At 42.7% G+C, this 18,318-nt stretch overlaps 1 protein-coding gene across 1 annotated transcript in view; it reads right to left on the reverse strand.

The window, feature by feature from the left end:
• Window positions 1-18,318, reverse strand: part of CLASP1 (cytoplasmic linker associated protein 1) — a 4,127,769-nt gene that overhangs the window by 1,764,750 nt on the left and 2,344,701 nt on the right. The window contains exons 22-23 of the mRNA XM_044073692.1: window positions 12,917-13,084; window positions 9,335-9,442 (exon numbers count right to left, since the gene is read on the reverse strand). Coding sequence (XP_043929627.1) covers window positions 9,335-9,442; window positions 12,917-13,084 — 276 coding nt within the window. The remainder of the gene's footprint in view (window positions 1-9,334; window positions 9,443-12,916; window positions 13,085-18,318) is intronic.

Genomic DNA, 18,318 nt, shown 5'->3' on the forward strand with positions numbered 1-18,318 from the left:
AGGTCTTGATAAGACCACTGGACTGATAGGAGCCACTGGAGTATCCTCATATGCAACCTTGCCAAGGGGACCAGAAGAATGGTGGCTGACATGGAACCCAACAGCTGCAGGACCATTCTCGCTGGAGCGCGACGTCTGAGGAGTAATGCCCGAACCTGAGACTGCAGTGTTGCTATCCTTTCCACAGGAAGATAGACTCGCATCTGCCTTGAGTCTATTTCTGCACCAATAAACAGAATACGCTGTGATGGCAGCAATACGGATTTTGTCCAATTGAAGGTGATTCCTAAGGAGTTGCCTAGGGAAATGGTGGCTGCTAGAGTTTTGAGGAGTAGATGCTTGGAGGTGGCAGTTAGGAGCCAGTCGTCTAGGTATGGAAACACGTGGAATCCTAGACTTCTCAAGTGAGCAGTCACCACTGCCAAACATTTGGTGAACACCCTGGGGGCTGTGGTGAGACCAAAGGGCAGTGCACGGAACTGGAAATGACTGTCTCCTAGGCTGAAGCGCAAGTGTCTCCTTGACACCTGATCTATCAGAATGTGATAATAGGCATCTTTGAGATCTATGGAGCACATCCAAACACCTTTCTCCAACAGCGGGAGAATGGATTGCAAGGTGACCATCCGGAATTTGGACTTTTTCACTGATCGGTTTAACTTGCTGAGATCCAAAATGGGCCTCAAGTCCCCGGTCTTTTTTGGTACCAAAAAGAATCTTGAGTAAGTCCCTGATCCGGCCTGATCTGCGGGGACAGGTTGGATGACTCCTTTTTGAAGCAGCTTCGATATTTCGCTGGCTGCCAGATCCCGTTGACTGGGTGGTGGGTCCGGGATTCTTTGGGATGGTGGGGGGGGTTGAGAGAAGGGGATAGTGTAACCTCCGGTGATGATTCGGAGCACCCATTGGTCCTGAGTGATACTTTCCCAGGCCTTTAGGTGCCTCGAAAAACGACCCCCGACTGGCTCCGGAGCTGCACAGTCGGGCACTCCTCCAGGGATGTTGGAAGGAGGAGGAGCCACGAAAGGACTCGCGGTCTCCAGTGTTGCGGGGGCCTCCGCCGCCTCTGGGACGGCGTCTCCCTGAAAAATTTCCCCCTCCTCTGCCTCTAGAAGGGGAATCGCTCTGCTGCGACGAGTAAGGCTTTTGAGACTTACGGAACCACATTTTCCCTCCTCTTCGAGCCTTGGGATAAGGTCTGAAGGGAGTGGAAAACCGGGCCCCTACGGCAGTTAAAGTCTTACCCTCCTGTTCGCAGCGGGTCAAAGTGTCCTTTACCTTGGGTCCAAACAGAGAGGACCCATCGAAGGGGGCGTCGGCAAAGTAAGACTTAAAGGCCTCCGCAAAGTGACACAGGCGTAGCCAGGCTTGTCTCCATAGAGCAACACCTGTTCCCGCCGCTCTGCTTGCTCCTTGGGCTGCATACGAAATGAGCCTCATGGATGAGTTGGATAAGGAGGACAGGGTAGCCAACTGGGAGTTAACCGTCTAGGCAAACTGCTCAGGTAAGTTACCGGAGAGGGCATCCGAAAGCTCCTTGACCAGATCCCTCTGCAGTCTGGTGAAATGCGTCAAGTAGTTCAGAGACCTTAATGTAAAGGTTGCTGAATTAAGGGTGCACTTCCCGTACCGATCCATGCTCTTAGACTCCTTATTAGGAGGATGGACGGACGTTGAAGCCTCTGCCACATCTTGCTGGGTGGCAGATGCCACCAAGGCATCTACAGCCACACCTTTGGAAAGAAAGTCCTTGTCAGGGGGTGCCGAAAGGAATTTATTAGGGCGAGCTGGCACCGGTTCAACGGAGTCCGGGTGATCCCACGCCCTTCGAGAGATCAAATCCAGAAGCTCATCGAAGGGCGGAGACACCCAGGAGGCGGAGGGCTGAGCCCCGAAGGCCTTGAGGAACACCGACTCCTCAGCAGAAGGGGGTTTGGACTGCCAGTCGCCTCGTTGCTTAAGGATCTCCAAGATGTCCGCAAAGGATACATCATCCGAGGATGACTTGGGGGACCCTTCCGCATCATCGAGGTCGGTATCCGAGGTGAGGGACTCATCAGGGGAGTCGACGTGCTTCCTCTTGCACTGTTTCTTCCTCGGAGGTTCCTCCGAAGACATTTTGGAGGGACCTCCAGGAAGAAGGGAACCCCCGATGGGGGTAACCTTAGGCCCACGGGCTCCGCTGTCGTGAGACAGGGGGATTGCAAAGGAGCCAGTCTCCGTGCCAAGGGAAGGTGGTGGTGAGATGGTAGAAGTGGCCAGAGAGGATTTGGCCAAGGCACTCCTCATGGCCTTGAAGGCGGGACCCCCAAAGTCCTGGGATGGTTCAACCCCCAAGGCCACAACAGCAGTCGGAACTCCCGCTGCCGACGCACCGAGAGGGAGGCTCGGAACCGAAAGGATCGGTCCCGAAGCATCCCCCCCCGGGGCCGACAGAGGAGGTCCGCGTACCGAACCCCAACCCGAAGGGCGGGGTTGGAGTTAGGGTCGGAACCGACCTGACAACCTCCACCGGCTCCACCAACACCGACTCCAACAGCGCCAAAGCTGTTGGAGGAGGAACCGAGATAGCAGGGTGGGAAATCGGCTCCGGAGCCGACTGGGCTGGAGCCGAGACCAACTTTTGAAAGACCGGAGACTGAAAAAGCCTTTGAAGCACCCTGTCTACATCCGAATCAGACATCCTCGACGACCGAGAAGAGACGGACCGGGTCCGAGTCGACTTCTCCTCCGGCTCCGAAAGACTGGGGGACCGGCTCCGTATGGTTTCGGGAAGTATCGGCGCGAAGGGAGATTCCACTACCACTGCAATTTCCCTCGGAGCTGATGGGGACTTCGGCACTGAAGGGGAAGAGTCTGAGCGGGCAACCCTCATCGGCTCCAAAGGCAGTGGAGCCGATGGAGATGACTCGCCTCTCGACGCCCGAGCCCTCGACTCTGAAGCCAGAGGAGTCGAGGCTGGAGACATCGAGGCAGACCGTTCCACCCTCGGCTCCGAAGTCCGTGGAGCCGACGGAGAAGCCTGCCTTGACTTTTTAGCTGCCGGCTCCGACGGGCTGGTCGGAGCCGAAGATTTTTTCTTCCTCGAAGGGGAAGAAGAAGATAGGGCTTCCTCAAAGGAAGGGGTAATAAGCCCTTTCAAAATCAATTTATTTTTCCTCTCTTGAAACACGCGAGAGGAAAAAGCGTGGCAAACGCTACAGGATTCCTGGAGGTGCTTCGGCCCCAAACTGTAAACACACAAGGAATGGTCGTCCGTAATGGACATTTTATAGTTGCATTTCGAACATTTTTTGAACCCCGATGGTCTATGTTCCTTCGACATCGTAAAGACACAAGTAAACTTCGAAAAATACACAAAAAACTACACAACTACAACTCTAACAAAAAGAGCGCGGAATAGGGCAAGGCCACTCTGACTCAACGAAAACACTTGCCCAAAAAATACAAATTTACCACAAAAATCGCCTAATACACAATCACACACAACAAGTAGCTGTTAAAACAGCTTTTGGGTCAGTTTTTGCAGAAAAAATGACAGAAAATTTTGTCACAAGAGGTACTTAGCTCAGCCAAGTCCGAGACCACGTCTATGCTTAGCAGCGGCAAACGAGATCTGGGGAAGCAGTAGTGGTGCATCCTGGGATATGAGTTAACTCAGCCAATAAGAGACTGCGTTCTATTGTATAGCTGCCGAGTCGGAGCCGAGGATCGGCTCCGAACCCATCTGTAGAGAATGTAGGCAAGATAGGATCACATTACATCAGATATTTACCTAAATTTAACATGTATGGGGCCACCCTACCATGAACGCTAACGTAATTCCGCGTTTTAGCGCTTAAGAGCACTAATACAGTTTCACTTATTCTGTGGATTGGGAAAGAAGGTTGGCAAATGAATGGACTGATTAAGAGCCAAACTGGATACCACGTTGGGCATTAAGGATGGATTGGTTCTGAGGGGCACCCTGTCCGCATGAAAGATGATGAAAGGCTCCAGTGCCATAAGGGCCTGTAATTCAGATACCCTTCTAGCTGAAGTGATTGCTAAAAGGAAAGCTGTTTTCCAAGAAAGAAAGTTTAAGTCTGCAGTAGCAGCTGGCTCGAAAGGAGGTAGAGTGAGTTTCTCCAAGACAAACGTAAGGTCCCAGGCTGGGGTTGGAGCTCTCCTGGGTGGTCTCAAATTTTTGGCCCCTCTGAGGAACTGCTTGAGCAGTGGATGAGAGAAGAGGGGAGGGTTCTGTGCAAAATGAGCTGAAATGGCTGAGGTGTGGATTTTAATGGAGGAAAAAGTCAGGCCCTAGTGAAGCACCTCAGTTAAGTATTGTAAAATCTGAGGTAAATTGGGAGATGCTGTGCTCATCCCTTGAGATTGGTTCCAGGCACAGAATCATTTCCATTTTTCAGCATAAGATTTTCTAGTAATAGGCCTCCTTGCCTCTAAAATGATATCTATCACAGGTTTGCTGAGGGATGGTAAAGGAAAGATTAAGTAATTAACCAGGCTGCAAGGTTCAGTGTTAGAAGCTGAGGGTGCAGAATCTGGTTCTCCTGCTGAGACAGCAGGGAAGGAGTCTAAGGCAGGTGCCATGGAGATAACCGTGACACACTGCACAGGAGGGAGTGCCAGTGTTGGCGCGGCCAGTCTAGAGCAATCAAAATCATCCTTGGTTTGTCCTGTTTGATTTTTAGTAGTACTTTGGAGAGCAGAAGCAGAGGGGGGGGGGGGCATAAACCGATAGGTTTTTCCAGCTGAAGGACAGAGCATTCACTTTCCAGGCTTGTTTGTGGGGAGTCCTTGTGCAAAATTTGTCCAATTGGTAGTTCTGGGGAGAGGCACACAGGTCTATATCTGGGCTCCCCCATTTGCTTGTCAACATGTTGAAAATCCTTTGTTCCAGTTTCCACTCATGTGGGTCCATGAGGTTTCTGCTTAGTCTGTCTGTTAGTGTATTTAATTTTCCTGGCAGGAATGGAGCTTGTAGGTGCACTTGGTAGCTCAAGGCTGTGGTTCCACAATGCCATGGCTAGTCTGTAGAGGGGGTAAGAATGTGTACCCCCCTGCTTGTGTATGTACCACATAACAGTGATGTTGTCCGTCTTTACCATTACTTGTCCTGGAAGAATGTGATCCTTGAAGGCTGTCAGAACATTCTGTACAGCTAACATTTCTTTTTGATTGATATGCAGGTGCATTTGACTTGGGTTCCATTTGCCCTGAATGCACTTCCCTGCCAGGTGAGCCCCCCATGCATAGTCTGATGCGTCTGTTGTTAGGGTTTGGGTGGCAGGGGGTGGTGTGAAAGGTAGTCCTTTGCTTTGGTGGCAGGCCTCTGCCCACCAAAGGACCTCTTGGTGTAGGCAAGGTATGATAGGAATCATTGTTTCCAGGTCTTGAGAATGTTGACACCACAGGCATTTAGATACCACTGTAGTTTCCTCATATGCAACCTTGCATATGGAATTAGAAGAACTCAGGAGGCCATGAACCCCAAGGCTTGCAGTATTTGTCTTGCAGATAGCAGGGGTTTTGTGGCCACTTGTTTGAAGTAGTTTGTCAAATGAATTTGTTTCTCTGGCGTGAGGTAAGCCATCTGGGAAGTTGTATTCAAGCTTGCTCCCAGGAATATAATTTGTTGACAAGGTACCAGGTGTGATTTCTTTTAATTTATGGTGTACCCCAGACAAGTTAGAACCCTTTGTACAAAGGCCAGATGATTCAAAAGTATGTCCTGGCTTTCTGCCTGAATTAGACAATCGTCTAGGTATGGGTATATTTGAATATTTCTTTGCCTGCAAAATGCAATAACTGGAGCTAGGCACTTTGTGAATACCCTGGACGCAGTAGATAAGGCAAAGGACAGTGCAGAGAACTGATAGTGCGTGTAGCCTGCTTTGAAGCACAGGTATCTTCTGCAAGATTCCCTGATTGGGATGTGCAGGTATGCTTCTTTTAAATTTAGTGTTGCCAACCAGGCATCTTTGCCTAGCATACGAAGTAATTGGTGAAGAGTCCGCATCTTGAATTTTGGAATCTCCAAATAGGTGTTTAGAGTAGACAGGTCCAGGATAGGACGCCATGAATTGTCTTTTCTGGGTACCAGGAAAAGTCTTGAGTAGAAACCTTGTCCCTTTTCTCTTCTGGTACCAGATGAATAGCCCCCATGCTTAAGAGAGAAAGTACTTGTTTTTGGGCCTCTGCCAACTAATTTGGGGGGAGGTCCGGCCACCTGCTTGGTGTTGGCAATGTGTGGAAGTGAAATCTGTATCCCTGGGCGACTATATTTAAAACCCATTTGTCCTGGGTAATGAGTTCCCAATTCTTTGCATGAAGAGCAATCTTTACCCCCAAATGGGCAGTCAGTTGAGCAGTGCTTGGAAATTTTAAAAGGAAGTCATTGAGACAGTTTACCATAGAGGGGAGTCTTATTATTTCCAGACTTGGAAGTGGAGGCCCCAATGCTTAGTTCTGTGAATCCCCTGGGACTGAAACCTGGGGTTTTTGCTGTGTCTGGGTTTGGCTTGAGAAGATCTGGAAGGGGCTGGAAAGGACCAATTCTTATAGGGCCAGTGCCAACTAAATCTAGGAGGCTGAACTTGTATAACAGTTTCCATAGACTTAGCTTTATCTTCCATCTTTTTAAGAACTTCCTCAGCCTTGTTGCCAAACAGGTGGTCCTGATTTAAAGGAGCATCCAACAATTTAGCTTTAACATGATCAGGTAAAGATTGCTCCTTGAGCCAAGCATGCCTTCTGAGCACAGACCCAGTAACAGCAGCCCTGCAAGAGGCCTCTAATGAATCAAAACCACATTGCAAAGTATGTTTTCTAACTTGTTTATCAGAATGCATTAAATCCTGTAATTCTTTATTTTCCACACAGTCAGGAATCAACATAATTTTCTGTTTAAGCAGTCCAATAACATGTTGCTGATACTTTAACATATGAAACTGGCAGTTTAAAGCCCTAATGGCCAAGACTGCAGAAGTGTAAACCTTCTTACCCCATCTATCCAGCACCCTGGAGTCTCTATCAGAAGGGGTAGGATTTTCAGCAGTAGAAGCCTTAATTCCCTTGGGCCCTGTGAAATAAGTCTCTGGATCTGCAATAGGATTTTTAAAAAGGAACTTGTGGGACTCAGGGACCCTGTAGTATCTGTCAGGTTTTCTGGGAGCAGAAAGCAGGGAATCAGAAGCCGAACTAGATTCCAAAAAAGCATCATTAACAATGTCTAGTACAGGAGGAATAGCTAAAGGCCTATGCTGAGGTAGGAGAAGGAAATCCCTAAGGCTCTTTTTCTGAATCAGAAAAATCCTGGCTTTCCCAGTGGAAATGCTCCCTTAAAGTATTGTAAGGTTTCCCCAAAACAAAATCCTTAGGAGGGGAAGCAGAGGGAATAGAGTCCTCTGCATCAGAATCTTCATAAGTAGATAAGGGCAAATCCAGATCATCAGAAAAATCACAAATAACAGAATCCTGATCAGAAGATTCATAATCAACTTCAGTCCTAGGCGTCTTAGAAGGGGGGGGGCTGGCTACCCCTGATTAGAGTTATTAGATCTTCAGCCATTCTTATCATTTGTATATTAGGCATAGAGGCCTGAGCATGTGGCCTGGGCATCGTTTTTTAGGCATAGATCGAGATTTAGGCCTAAGTAAAGAAAGAGGCGTCAATTTAATATGCAAGTCTGTTGGCCTGATTACACCCTCAGAAGCCGGTGCCTGCACAGCGGCTCCAGACCCATCCAAGGTAGAGACATTCGCAGGTTCCATAGTTGAAGCATTTCACGGCATACCGGACTCCGAATGGGTCTCAGTAGAGGCCTGCGAATCAGAAGTAGCGGGTATCAGGGGCTGCGAAAGTGCCTCACTGAGTACCTGTCAACTGGCGGCTGGCTTAATAGAATCATCAACAGTTTTGGACTTTGGCGGCCTGTCTCTGTCTTTATCTTTCTGTTTTTTCGGAATCCAAATAGTCGGATGGCTAACCAACGACATTTCTGAATAATTAAACTGAGAACTGAAATATTTAGAGGTGAAAATACACTGTCAATGGATAGTGCACTGATTAAATAAAGCACAAAACCGACAGCAAGGTACGTCAGGTCAGGGTCTAAGCAAGGAATACAGTATGAATGAAAATCTTTATGAGGTATTTGCTTTCCACAAGTAATGCAATTATTAATTTTTACTGACAACGGTAATGAGAAAGAAAAAGTTTCCCCAAAGGGGTACTTGTCTTTAGTTGAAGACTTCAGTTCTGAAACTCGAAAATGAAAATTTCAGGAGTCGGCTGACTGGCACTTGCGAACTGCTTCTGCTTCGGGCACTGAACGGCAAGAAAGACTGATGTAAGGGCGTGGGCTGCATGTTTTATACCTCTGACGTCATGGAAGAAGGTACAGCATCTGACGCAGAACCCAAGACTTTGTTAATCAGGCCGACTGTGGGCTACCTACAAGCAGATAACCCAAATGTAATGACTGCAACAGTGAAACACGAAGAACATTACTAAGAGGTTCCACAATCTTGCTTCATGACTACAAATGACATGAATCCTGTAGTAAAAAAGGTGCTGCATGGATCCATAACACAACAGGGACTTGAGCAGTAAAAACAGGAGATGGACTGGTCCAAGATGGTCACATCAGCTTGTCACAGTTTTACAGATATCACAGGTAAATCCTCACCCTGGGAGGTTTAAAAGTGTTGGAATCAAGCATGATTACTGAATAAAATTTCACAAACGATAAATCTCATTATGGAGCACTAAGAACTAAACAGCTGATGACTGGATAATCACAGAAATTTGGAGGGGGCTGGCACAAACTGCTAGCCAATTCAGCAGCACTACCTAACAAACTGGCCTTGCAGCCATTCCAAATGTTACACTATCCATCCCAGATGTATTAACCATGGTTCCTCCAGCTAAGACCACCATCCAAAGAGTATGACTGAGTAAAATTAAGATAAACAGTTTAATTCTTCTCTTTGTCATTACAGTGTTTACTTAATATCACCATTAGTGCAGCATTTGGGTAAAAACAAGTAGCAAAAAGCTGTCAGCAGTGTTCAAGAATAGTTTTATTCACAATAATGATGTAACAAGGAAAACATTTTCATTTTTCTATGCACCCAATAGAATCCAAACATGCAAAATGTAGAGAAGGAGAAAGAAAGGAAAAAGGCTAAAAACAGGGGGGGAAAGGTAAGCAGTGGAGGAAAAGCAAGACCATTCCATATGGCAGCATCCTAAACAGGCAATCAAAAAGTGTTGGGAGGGTATAAGAGAAGGAGATCAGCCTATAAGGCTCCAATGCCTCTGCGTACTCACCAAGTGGAGGAAAGCCCCGAGCAGGGCTTGTGTCTCGGCTGCTCTCACGGCTGGTATCGCGGCTGCACCCCTGACTCATGCTGGGTCGGGGGATACGGCTGCTCCGTACTAGCATGCAGCATGGAGAGGTATCAGAGAAGGTGAACAAGTTTATTATGAACAAAATCTTACACCATCAGTAAAAGCAACTTGTTGAGTACATACAAACATTAAGGGGCACAGTACAACACATCAAATGGACCTTATCAAAAAATCATATGTACCATTTTTTTAACACTTTTCTTAATGCTAGAACACCATCATTTGGGGGTATCCCCTAAATGAACAAGTCTGCAGCTGAAGCAATGGGAAATATGCAAAAAAGAAAAAAGGAGGAAAACCTCCCTTTAAAAACATGTGCTAACATGTACTGGAACACGTACATAAAACTTAAGTAAAGACATTTGTTGAGTTAAAAATACATTACATGAAACTCAGGATCCGAAATATATTAGGTAACAAATCCTTTTATCTGGAATTAAATATCATTAATTACTAAATTACATTAAAACATTACTAACAAGTATGTGCACAGTGGGTCACGTTAATACAGACTGCAGCACAGTTCATTATCTACCCAAAGAAATGAGCACAATGACACTAGCCAAGACTAATGGCCACATTTCACTGTTCTTCTCATCAGTTTGGAGCTTTCTTTGTTCATCAATTAAATTAAAAAATGAGAATCATGTGATCATTCTAGTTCTACTTTCATCAAAGTAGTAAAAATTCTGACCCTCCAACACATTCACTTTGCCAGTGCTCTCCTGTACCTCCAATAGTGTATTCCCTTTATCAGTGCCCTCCTGTACCTCCAATAGTGTATTCACTTTGCCAGTGCCCTCCTGTACTTCCAACAGTATATTCACTTTGCCAGTACCCTCCTGCACCTCCAACAGTGTATTCACTTTGCCAGTGCCCTCCTGTACCTCCAACAGTGTATTCACTTTGCCAGTGCCCTCTTGTATCTCCAATAGTGTAATCACTTTGCCAGTGCCCTCCTGTACCAACTCAACGTATTAATGGACTGTACTCCAAAAGATCAACTAATCCCCCCTTCTGTGTAAATACATCCCCCAGCCACCACCATAATCACCACATTATATTATTCCAGTGCATTAATTAAGTACCACCTTTAAACAATTACCATATAGCTAAATTCCAATAGGTACACATGGCTTCATATAAGGTGTGTTTCTACACAATGCAACTTTCCTTTCTTCTGAGTAGCAACATTGCAACTGGAAGATAGCAGACTGCTTATTTACATTATGTGTAACACAGCCTATCTGTATTAGGCCTAGGTGTAAGGTAAGACCAATTGAACTACATCAGACAGAAAAATGTGGAATAGGAAAAGGGACTGACTGACAAATGTATTTGAGTATGGTGCTTTTGCAAAACTGAGAGGTAAATAATGTATGCACCTGAAATTTGCCAAAACAGCCAGCAGTTTATCTGTGTGGAATATACATTTTATTTTCTAACAAAAAACATCTGCAACACCACAGTGCTGCCGAGTTCAGCAACATGCTACTCACAGCTTTTGTGTTAAATTGTTGATTTTATGAGCTGCATCTCTTCTAAACAAAAAATAAGTACCAGCTGCCATAGAGTTACAAGTTACAAGTCTAAATGTACCAAAGAAAACAGCCAATATAATGATATTGTACAATCTTGTATGAAACAGAATATAAACCCTATAGAAAATAACCTCAAATGGTACATAGGTCCAGCCAGTCTGTACCTATGTCAAAACTTTAAAGATTTAGCCCCTTTTAGTTAAATATGTGCCGTGCCAACATCCATCACCAGTATTTTATATACCTCCAGGCACTCTCCCTGAACAGCATACAGTGAGAATGATAATGGCGGTGAATCACAAATGTAGCACTGACACACAAGGTATGAGTGAAGACCATGTGATGCTGGTATGTGTACTTGTATCTGAGACACTCACACAGCAAACTCCGTATCTATCAGTGCTCTGCCAATTTAATGCACAGTTAAACATAATGGACAGCCTGCTAAATTTTTAAACTGTCATCACTGTAAAGAAAAAAAAATACTTTTAACTTGTACCTGTTCTAAATATGTCTAGAATGCATCTTTTCAGGTACTATGTTCTAATTATTCTTTAAAAATCATATTTTCAGTTATTTACCTTTTGCTTCTTCAAGATTCTGACAATAGAACATTTTAAATTCCTAAGCATTCTGCCCTAGGCACCACAAGTAATCCAGATTACACTCTGATGGACTAGCTCTAACATAATCTGGCAGTTGGTGTGAGCTGTAGTGCCTGTGGTAGAGGGTTTGATTCCCTGTTTTCATTTGCCTACTGTGTCATCTTGTCTGACCTACTGTGTGACCTTGACCACTTAGCCAATGTTGTTTCTGGGTTACCCCTGAAAAGGGTCTGTGTGTCCAGTGGACCTACCTGGTTAACAAACATAATTAGTAATACTACTAATTATTATTATAATTATATTGTTTGTTTTCATTGATGACCTTGAAAATGCCAGCAAAATTTTAAATGGAATACTATCACGGTCATGTACAGAGCTTTATGTACAAATTCTTTTACACTGAATGTTGAAACTGGGAACTTTTAAAAGCTATATGTCAACAATGTTATCTCTTTTGGTGATGGTGATGGCTACATCACAACCACTAAAACTATAACCTACTATAAGGTCTGCCAGCCAAATTACAGAAAGTCAAAAAATGTAAACCAAGTGAACGTTCTGCTTGACGTGCTGAGTAAACTACACAAAAATATATGGAACCTTTGTGAGCAACACACACAGAATAATGTTCAAGAGGAGTTATTCCTCAGTCAAGGCAGGACTTGAACAATCTATGTAATGTCAAACTGAATATAAAGACAGAAATCATATTTGTGCAATGTATACAAATGAGAAAAGTTGTTTTAAAGTTTTAAAAATGAATGTGTACACACGTCACTATGCCACAATGTTAATAAAGATGTCTAAAAAATTCTGTTTGTCATGCTGTCCTATTCCAACATTCTGTGTTAGGTTTTTAAGTAGTTCTGATACACAGCAAATATCACCTTCATATTTTGCTGCATTTCTCCTTATGTCCTTGCTTAAAGTTCCATATCTCTGCCAATCAAGATGGTCAGTTTAGTATCATCTTAGCAAAGAATTTTAAGCAGCAGTGTGGTTAAGTACCAGGAAATTCAGTTCCCACCATAAATGTTCAAGGAGTAAAAATAGCAAAAGCACATATCATACTACAGTAACACATCAAACAGGAAAGCCTTACTGGAATGTCAGAAGTTAAAATACCAGCTCTTAAAAGTTATTTGCTTTTATCAAGCAAGCTCCAATCACTGATGCCAAACAATGAAGCTGACCTTATAGTCAAGTCAGAACTGTGGACTGCAGCTAGGGATGACTAAGACCGATCACCAGTTACACAAGGAGGAACTGATGAGATGACAAGTAGCAGGAAGACTGTTTTAAATTAAATTATTTTAACCTTACCATCCAAAGCAGACTATCACAAGAACTCTTACCTAATCCTAGTCTGTTGGGACTGGTCTCACGACTACATCCTTGACTACGAGGGATTTTACTGCGTTTTTCAGACTGTGGCACGACTGCTGCCACTCTTTGAGGTCCAGTACTCCATCCACCACTTGTGCTTCCAAGAAGTTTGCCTGGAGAGCTGGATCGACTGCCAGCTAGACAAGAAAACAAGAGGAGAAATTAATGAAGCCACAGAACAAAACATTTTGCAGCACTTTCACTTTAGTTGCATTACGGCTGCCACAATATACTTAAGCACCTTGAAATGTCCAAATTTGCACATCTCAAATTTCATAAAATAGTATGAAAATTACTGATCTCTCAGAAAATGGCAGGGATTACAACAGATTTAATGTCTTCTAAACATTCCTTTTGTTCTTTTATTGAATCATACATGTACAAATGCAGGATCCTCTCCATGGTGTTGCCTGAAATTCTGTATAACCAAAATTTCACTTTTTTGATGTCTGTGAAATCATCATAATGTGTACAGGACTTGAATGTGATTCAGAAAACAAAATTAACAAGTGAAGCATTAACATGGTCAAAGGAAAAGAAAGTGACATGCATAACAATTATTCAAGCATAATTTCAGATCTCTAATTTTCCAGAAAAAGAGACAAAAATTCATCATTTACCAAAGACAGTTTATTATGGCAAGTAAAAGTTTTCTTTTGCTTTGCACTTAATGCTTACATTGTGAAGCATTTTGACCATCTATCATTTATGCTTCACGAAAATGGGGTAGTAGTGGGGGAACTAAGTGTATGCTGGTGCACACAAACACACAGACATGAAATATATGCTATTTTAATATATACAAACAAACTAAAGAACCAACAGCCCATTTCATTTCTGGATTGTATTTGTTGTCTGTATTTACTTTGTCAACTTTGGTAGCAATAATGTGATATAACACTGCCAAGATAAAACTGATTAGACAACAAAATTCTTTAGTTAAAAAAATGAAAAAAATAAAATGCAATGCTCTGAAGATCTGGAAATATGGGAATCAACTATATAATGTATATTTTTTGGGGAACATCTCAGCCACGGACTTTTTTTTTAAACAATTTCAAAGTTGCATACAATCAAGAGTGAAGTAGTTTGACAGCAGCCCCTACATAGCAACTTTGCCAAAGTCTACCCTGATCCTGCCAAAAAAACAGAAATTCAAGTTGCACGTGCTATGTCAACCTATGGAGCCTGGACAAGGTAGATGTGTTTCCAATACACTGGACTGGGACATGCCTAAAGCAAGTAACTGGAGTTGTGTTAGTCCTGATAGACTGTGACATAACTAGGCCAAGAGTTGGTTTAATCTGGGAGACTCTGTACGGTGCTCAAGAGTTATGAAGCTCTTTTTTTCAGCTCCCGAAACAGTGACCAGGTAAAAGTCACAGAAAATCATGCAGAGCTTATACTATAGAACCTAACTCTGAGGGCACCTGCATGCCTACTACTGAGAGAGAGAGAGAGAGGAAGAAAAAAAGGAATGAAAACTGAAGGGAAGAAATATAACAGCCTTTTCCTCTAAAGACCCCACAGAAGAACAACACACAGTGCACAGTATATACTTAAACCCCTTTATTAAATTATCACTTAAGACACAGGCACACATACATTAATAAAAAAGAAAAACGAAAGTTATGTACTTACCCATAACTATAGATCCTATCAGTCTGTCTGATACAACTTGTGGGTCATCGAGCCCCCACTTGGTTCTGATCCATCTGAATTGAGGCTCCAGCCTCAAGCCCTTCCTAAATTTTTTACCCGCAATATCCTACTCCTCTCTGACCACCTCAGATCAAGTTTGGTGCCTAAATCACAGTACATTTGTACTGCCTTTAATTAAGGAAAAAGGAGGTCCTTCAGATCCTACTTAATTGGCAGGCGGAAGCAAGGCATACTGTTGTATTGACTGGACTGGGATGAGAATCTATCATTATGGCAAGTACATGACTTTTGCATCCTCCTCATCCAATCTGTCTGATCTGACATGTATGTAAAAAAAGAGACATTCACCCACCAGATCAGGTCAGGATTTTACTTGCTCTTCTTTTTGGTTTCAAGGAAAATGAAGAAATCCAAGTGTCTAAAACAGTTATGCTGAAAAAAAAAACACTTGAATAGTCTTGGTGCAGTCACTTCTTCATTGTATTCAAAAGAATGAATGGATGTGCTCTACAGATCTCCCGGATGCTTACCTTCACATAAAAATAGATAAGGACTCCAGGAGACTTCTGCATCTCTAATTAGAAGCCTGCTATTTCAGTGGATTATTGACAAAGGTATCCTTTCTAAATATCTTGCTAAGAAAAACTCCACTTCTTCCTTCTATGTTCAAAGTGATGTCAATGTAAATTTCTTTACCCAACCACTGATGGTAAATTTCAAGAAAGGGGTGATGTTGTTTAAATTTTCCAAGAAGGAAAGAAAAATCTTCTTTGGTCACCTTCCAGATGAAAACCAAATCATCAATGTAACGTCTGTAAAAAATGACTTTCGAATATGAAGGGTGAGTTTTGATATGATTTTGGTCAAAGGGCCATCACAAGGTTTGCAAATACTGGAGCTCCATGAATGGTTTTTAAAAACATTTCTGAAGAAGTTCTAAATGAAAACAGAATGAAAATGCTAAATATTTGACTTGAGTCCCATTCCTGCTGCCATTTCTGTAAAGTGTTTGTTAGTTCTGACTTTCCATTCACTAGTCAGCATCTTGGTTTTAACTGATTTGTTTTTCATTCCGCTGAATGGCTTGCATGTTTGGAGAGACTTCCCAATGATGTGAATCTGGATGTCTACCCACCCTATTCCTGAGGATTTGATTTTCCTGACCCAGAGACTCACTTCAGACATCTTGGAGGTGTGTGGCTTACTAGAAAACCTCAAGACTGAGAATTCTACAAAAAATGGGCAAAGGTCATAACAGAAAACAATAGGAAGTAGTTTTCCAACCCAAAACTGTAGAGGGACTAACCTACCACGCCAGCCTGAAGATGAAAATCCAGCTATCGTTTTAACAGGTACCAGTACTGATATTAACAATCTTCTAATTAATGTTCCTAATCCATTTATTGACACTGGAAATGCACACAATTTCACAAGAGATTTGCTAACCAGAAATGCAGATTTTAATTCAAATACTAGTGTTTGTAAAAGCTACATTTTTCACCTTGAAAAGAAAATTCTGAAACTAAAATATCTACAATATGAAATGCATTATTTACAGGTATGCATTAATAGACAATAAGTTCCCTTCGGTTTAAGATTATCGAAGTTTCCTGTTGGTGTGCACCAAGAGACAAATTGTTCGAAGAACTGGTCAAGCTTTTTAATCAAACCGCTGTCAGTCTTATGAAATTTTGGTAGATTATTATCAAAAACAAACTGGTTCTTTGCAGAATTAAATATTTATATTGAATGAATGCGCTACAAATAACCCTTATTTTTATTTTATTATTTCTTTTTTGCAGTTCAGTAGGTTATATTATGGTATAAGTGCCAAGACAAGCAGATTTGTCTCTACTATCATAAAACACAAGCAGAAAAAATTGGTTAAAGACGCTGAGGCATATCAGACAGGTACAGCTTATCCTTGTACTAACAACAATAAGACAAATTTTTTTTTTCATGAAAACACAGTTGCATCTCAGGTTCATGTTCCTAACAGGCACTTGAAATTTAAACAGTCAGCCAATACCAGGGAAGCAAATACAGCTCATATCAATACTAACCATTCAAAAACTACTTAAAGATTGCCCAACTAGCTCAAACACACACCTTCCTTTACCTATTGAATATACCCCCTCATCTGCAGATGGCACTAAAACACACCCTACCAACTCCTTCACTATCCAACCTGTACCCACCTCCTTGATCTTGAAACTAACAACTCAAACATTGTTCACTGTCTGCAGATAATCTTCATCCAGAATATCTACAACTAGCAGCTACCACAATAGCGTACCCAGTTACCATTCTCATAAATCGTGCTCTCTCTCTGAATCCTACATTCCTCTTCTATGGAAGAAATCCATTATTATCCCACTACATAAAGAGGGAAACTCCCATGATCTTTCTTACTGTCCTATCTTTATACTCTCACCACTATCAAAAATCTTGGAAAAATGTTTCCACTCAAACTACTTAAATACCTATCCTTTATAAGGTAAGCACCTTAGCCATTATGTCAACCTCCCACCGAAATGCTCTTCTATCTCCAACATGGTTTCCATCCAGGGCATAGCACTTTCACTGACACTCATCAATGATCTGGCAAAGCCCCCCAATCGAGAATCTCATCCAATACGCCAATGATTCAACACTGATATCCACCTCCGACAACTTCTCAAATCTCCTTACAGTCACACAGCAAGCTTTTACCTCTATTGACTCTTGGCTTATTAACGCACAACTTAAGCTAAACCCGCAAAAAAAATGAAACTTTTACTTTTCTCTACAAAATCACCTGATACTGACTTCAAAATCCTAGCCAAAGATAGCACACAAATAGAAATGGTGCAGACAGCCAACCTATTAGAATAACAATTGATAAACTCACCTACGAACCTCATATCCTAAATGCAATAAAGAAAACCCACTTCAAACTAGGAAAACTATCACTACAAACTGTACATGGATAAATATACTAAAACAAAACTAGCCAATATCCTACTTATCCCTTCCCTTCTATATGGCAGCGCCATCTTTACCAATCTTCACACAACCCTTAGTAATATATTACAATCCTGCTATTACAAAATAGCCAAATTTGCCTCCAAGAAACCAAACTGTTCTCATCACTGCCAGGCAATGACTGAACTAAAATGGCTATAATTCTCCCCACCAGCTGCACTATACCCAACTAACCATGGCCCACAAACTAATCTATAAACCTAATGAATGCACTGCCCTCAGTTCAATCTTACAAACTTACACCCCTACAAAAACACTAAGATCATTCTGCAAACTCATCCTTTCTGTAACAAAACCCAACAAAAGAGCTGGACAATGTCTCGTCTCCCATTCCATCATCAGACTATGGAACAACCTACTGTCTGAAATAACCGAAATTGACCATCCTAAAACCTTCAAAGTAGCCCTAAACACACATTTCCTAAAGAATCCATCTTGCACTTCGCTTAGTAACAAACCCCCTTAAACAGCACATTTCACCAAACACTGTAAAACCCTCTAACTAATGCACACTGACTACACAGAATCACTATACTGTCACCAAACTAACTACTGTACCATACTCCTTGCTTTTTCTGTGGCTGTAACAGTTTACCCTATGGAATGATTTCCCGGTGCATACTATGGCAATCCTATTGAATAGTAAATAGTGGTATGTTTTACTGCCTGTCATACATGTAGTACT

Source organism: Protopterus annectens, chromosome 6.part0, assembly GCF_019279795.1.
Source record: "Protopterus annectens isolate FY-2018-M chromosome 6.part0, PAN1.0, whole genome shotgun sequence".
Taxonomy (NCBI): domain Eukaryota; kingdom Metazoa; phylum Chordata; order Ceratodontiformes; family Protopteridae; genus Protopterus; species Protopterus annectens.